Source organism: Rhea americana, unplaced genomic scaffold, assembly GCF_003343005.1.
Source record: "Rhea americana isolate MKP2758 unplaced genomic scaffold, rheAme1 scaffold_33, whole genome shotgun sequence".
Classification (NCBI taxonomy): Eukaryota; Metazoa; Chordata; class Aves; order Rheiformes; family Rheidae; genus Rhea; species Rhea americana.
In genome coordinates, this window is record NW_028186457.1 from 177,061 (window position 1) to 180,937 (window position 3,877).

The 3,877-nt window shown below is 58.1% G+C and overlaps 1 protein-coding gene across 1 annotated transcript in view; it reads left to right on the top strand.

Moving 5' to 3' along the window:
• Positions 1-217: 217 nt before the first annotated feature.
• Positions 218-3,877, top strand: part of LOC146592433 (tubulin alpha-5 chain-like) — a 4,541-nt gene continuing 881 nt past the window's right edge. Inside the window, exons 1-4 of the mRNA XM_085311041.1 lie at positions 218-244; positions 2,908-3,130; positions 3,325-3,473; positions 3,681-3,875. Coding sequence (XP_085167167.1) covers positions 242-244; positions 2,908-3,130; positions 3,325-3,473; positions 3,681-3,875 — 570 coding nt within the window. The 5' untranslated portion in view covers positions 218-241. The remainder of the gene's footprint in view (positions 245-2,907; positions 3,131-3,324; positions 3,474-3,680; positions 3,876-3,877) is intronic.

The window sequence follows — 3,877 nt, forward strand, 5'->3', positions numbered from 1 at the left end:
CTCCCCAAGAGGAAGCGTCCCAGGCAGGGCCGGGCGGAGGGGCACCGTGCTGAAGACCCCCGGCGCCGAGGTTGCGCAGAGCGATGCGCCACCCACCCCTCTATGCAAATGTATGCAAAGTAGCGGGGCGGGGCGGGGCGCGCGGTGCCGCCCCCGCTATAAGGCGGCGGCGGGGCTGGGGCAGCGTCGGCGCGGAGCGGTGGCAGCGTCGGCGCGGGGGAGCGGGTCGTGCCGCGGCAGCATGGTGAGTGCGGCCGGTCCCGGTCCCGGTCCCGGTCCCGGTCCCGGTCCCCCCGTCCTCCGAGCACGCTCTCCCTGCAGTTCGGTCCCCGTGTGCCCTGCTGCGAGCACGGAGCTCCCCGCCGGCGAGCTCCCTGGGGAGCTCCCCCCCGGCTCCCGGGCCGGTTAGACCGCAGCTCCGGCAGTGGTGCCCAAGAGCGAGCGCCGACGGGGCGGTAAGAGCAGGCAGAAGGGAGTCCTGTACGTGGCTGCCCTGTGAGTGCCTGCCTTGCCTTCAGCTGTCTGCTGAGCTATAGCCCATCCCCATGTATTTAGCAGCCCTCAGTGGATCACCTCCCTGAGTGTCCCCGGTCTCCCCTTGAGTCTGCGTGAGCTTCCAGCATCTGAAGTGTCCTGGGGTGTTCATGGACTAAACTCCGTGGTATGTGAAGACTGAAGGCATYTGGGCTGAACTTGCTACTGCTCTTTCCCGTCTATCCTTTAATAGCCATAGTGCCCATGTGCCTCCTCAGTAGTATCTTCTGCTGGGGTCTCCCTGGGGAGAGTGCACTCCATCTGCCTGTCCCTCAAGCTGCAGGCCCTCGACCTGAGTGCCAAAAGCAAGCTGTGGTTTCACCATTTTCCCACAGCCGTGGGTGCCAGGACTSTGCCAGGCTAGCCTGGGTGCTTTGCTGTGGGCTGAGCCTCTGGGCTCCTCTGCTGTGATGTGCAGCTCCTGAGCTCACCAGCTGTGCTGAAGAACATCCTGACACTGTAGGGTACCCTGGCACCTTGCCTGCCACCCCCTCGTACTGGGTCTCTGAGCTAGATGTCACAGGGAGGAAAAGCAGAAGTTGCTCACTTGCATGATGACTGGTGACCAGCACTTCTGCACCCACAAGTGGGCTCTGCTCTTCCCTGCCCAGCCCTGTTCTGTCAGCACTGGGTCCTCCTCGCTAGTCCTGGCTGTTGCATATCAGCAGGATGAAACAGGATTGTTGGCATTAGCCCTCTGCCACCCCCTCCCTAATTCTCAGGCTGCAAGGTGATGAGCCAGGGAGCAGCCCTTTCTCATTTCTTTCTGTGATTTTTGGCTCTCTACCCAAGGGAAGAGACTAATTATTTCTTGTGGCCATCCTGAGGTGCTTGCAGGAGCGTCAGTGTTTGCTGTATGCTTCTGATGAAGATTCTGGAGTTTCCTCAATACTCTGCCCCAGCTGATGGTGTTGCAACATCTTTATGGACCTGCGGGGGGAAGTTGCTTCCCTGCTCCTTTTACCTTAGCTTGGGCAAAAACGGACAGATGAACTCCTGGTCCTTACAATGGGAACCAAAGGCTTATTTTTCTGCCATCCATTACAATCACTGCTGGCACTGAAAGGCAACACTAAGAGCACTCTAGATGCACAAAGCCAGGACTTCCTCACTGTGAACCTTGCAGCTTCCCTTGGACAGCAGTCACTCTCAGCCTGCTGAGTACAAAATGGCTGGCTCCACCGGTTCCCAGCTAGCTGACTCACAGCAGGGCAGCAACTGCTCTGGAAATCCGGTTTGGGTTGGAAGCTTCTCTGCCTTGGATGTGCCTAATGACACATCCAAGCCCTTGGAAACAACAGGGCTAAATGTCCTGGGTATTTTGGCTTTTATCAAAAGAGCTGCAGCACCTGAGGTGTCTCACCTCAAGGAAGTGAGATGCCAAAACCAACATGAGTCTTGAGAGTGCCCCTAAATCCTGAGTTAGGCACTCTCCCACATCAACCTTCAGTTCAGGTAAAAAGTGTAGCTAATGCCTCTGTTCCAGAGCTAATTTAGGAAAGCAGAGCSTCAGAGCATAGCAACCATTCACTACTGCAAATTCCTGTTGCTGGGAAGCCTTCCTCTCCACCAGCTCCTCAGCACCCACTGTCCAGGGGAGCCTCCTCAGCTCAGCGTGCAGCCGTGTTGCAACAGCAAGCAGCCTGCTGCCCAGCGAGGCTGAGTGCTTGCTCAGCTCCAGAGCAGCAGCCAGGGTGAGGGTGGCTCCAGACTGGCTGCACTTGGTGGATTAGGTATGTGCCCGAGTTGGCTCACTACCTCACCTTACTTCACTGCAGCCAGGCTGCCTCCCTGCCTACWGCAGTGAGGGGTCAGACCTGGGGCTGCGCAGAGCCTCTGCTCCCTGTGGGGCTGATAGACTCCCAGCAGAGCCAAGCTGCACAGGAGAGGCCAGGGCTGGCTCCCAAACCTGCACGTTGCCTCTGGGTGGCCATAGGCAATGACAGCTGCCACAAGGCCCTAACCCGTAGCCTCAGCAAGTGTGTGTACAAAGGAGAAGGTGCTCACCAGGGGCTTCCCAGGGCTATTGGTTGGTACAAGCCAGGGAACTTATTTTCTGGCTGTCCCTGGCTTCAGGGAAAGGGYTTCTATGCCCCCTGGAACGGAAGGAGTGTCCCCCGGGACCTTGAGGTGGGCAGTGCAGTGAGGAGAGGCAGAGTGCTGGATCTGGGACAAGCCAGCGGGATGGTGTAAGCACAAGCCTCCCAGGCTGTAGGCTAGCACAGTTTGAAGAAGACCACTGCAAGCTTGTGTGCCGGGGCTGGTCTGCCTGTGCTCAGGCACATGGGACYTGCAGGCAGCTCACCACCCACAGCAGCCGTGGTGTTGGTCCTGACCAGGAGCTGATGCTGCCTCCCTCCCTCCTTTCCCCAGCGTGAGTGCATCTCAGTCCACGTCGGCCAGGCCGGCGTCCAGATGGGCAACACCTGCTGGGAGCTGTACTGCCTGGAGCACGGCATCCAGCCYGACGGGCAGATGCCCAGCGACAAAACCATCGGTGGAGGGGACGACTCCTTCACCACCTTCTTCTGTGAGACTGGTGCCGGGAAGCACGTCCCGCGGGCCATCTTTGTGGACCTGGAGCCCACTGTGATTGGTGAGTGCTGGAGCCCAGGGTATACCTCTGTGGGTCCTGCTGCCACCCACTTGTGTACAACCCTGGATAGGCTGTAACAGTGGCCACTGTCTCTGGAAGTAACCGACTACAGAGTATTCCCTAGAGCACCTCTGCACAAGTTTCCCCAGGCAAAAAAATTTCAACACCTCTAACATTGTGCTAACCTCTCCTAGATGAGGTTCGAGCTGGAATCTACCGCCAGCTCTTCCACCCCGAACAGATGATAACGGGCAAGGAAGATGCTGCCAACAACTATGCCCGTGGGCACTACACTATTGGCAAAGAGATCATTGACCAAGTGCTGGACAGGATCCGGAAGCTGGTAGGTAACTGTAGAGGGGGCATATGATGTGCTGGGCAGGGGTCTGTCCTGCTTCTGGGGGCTGGAGTAGAGAAAGGAGCCCTGTTAYGCCCTGGGGAAAGATCAGTAGCTGGCTGTGGTGGGAGATGCTTCTGGCAAGCAAAGGTCTGAAACTTCCCTCTAGCAATGTTACTGCTTGTTGGAATCTCACACGGGCTCTCTATGCAGGCTGACCAGTGCACAGGCCTCCAGGGCTTCCTGGTGTTTCGCAGTTTTGGAGGGGGCACTGGCTCTGGATTCACCTCCCTGTTGATGGAACGACTCTCTGTTGACTATGGCAAGAAGTCCAAGCTCGAGTTCTCCATCTACCCAGCACCACAGGTTTCCACCGCGGTGGTGGAGCCCTACAACTCCATCCTCACCAC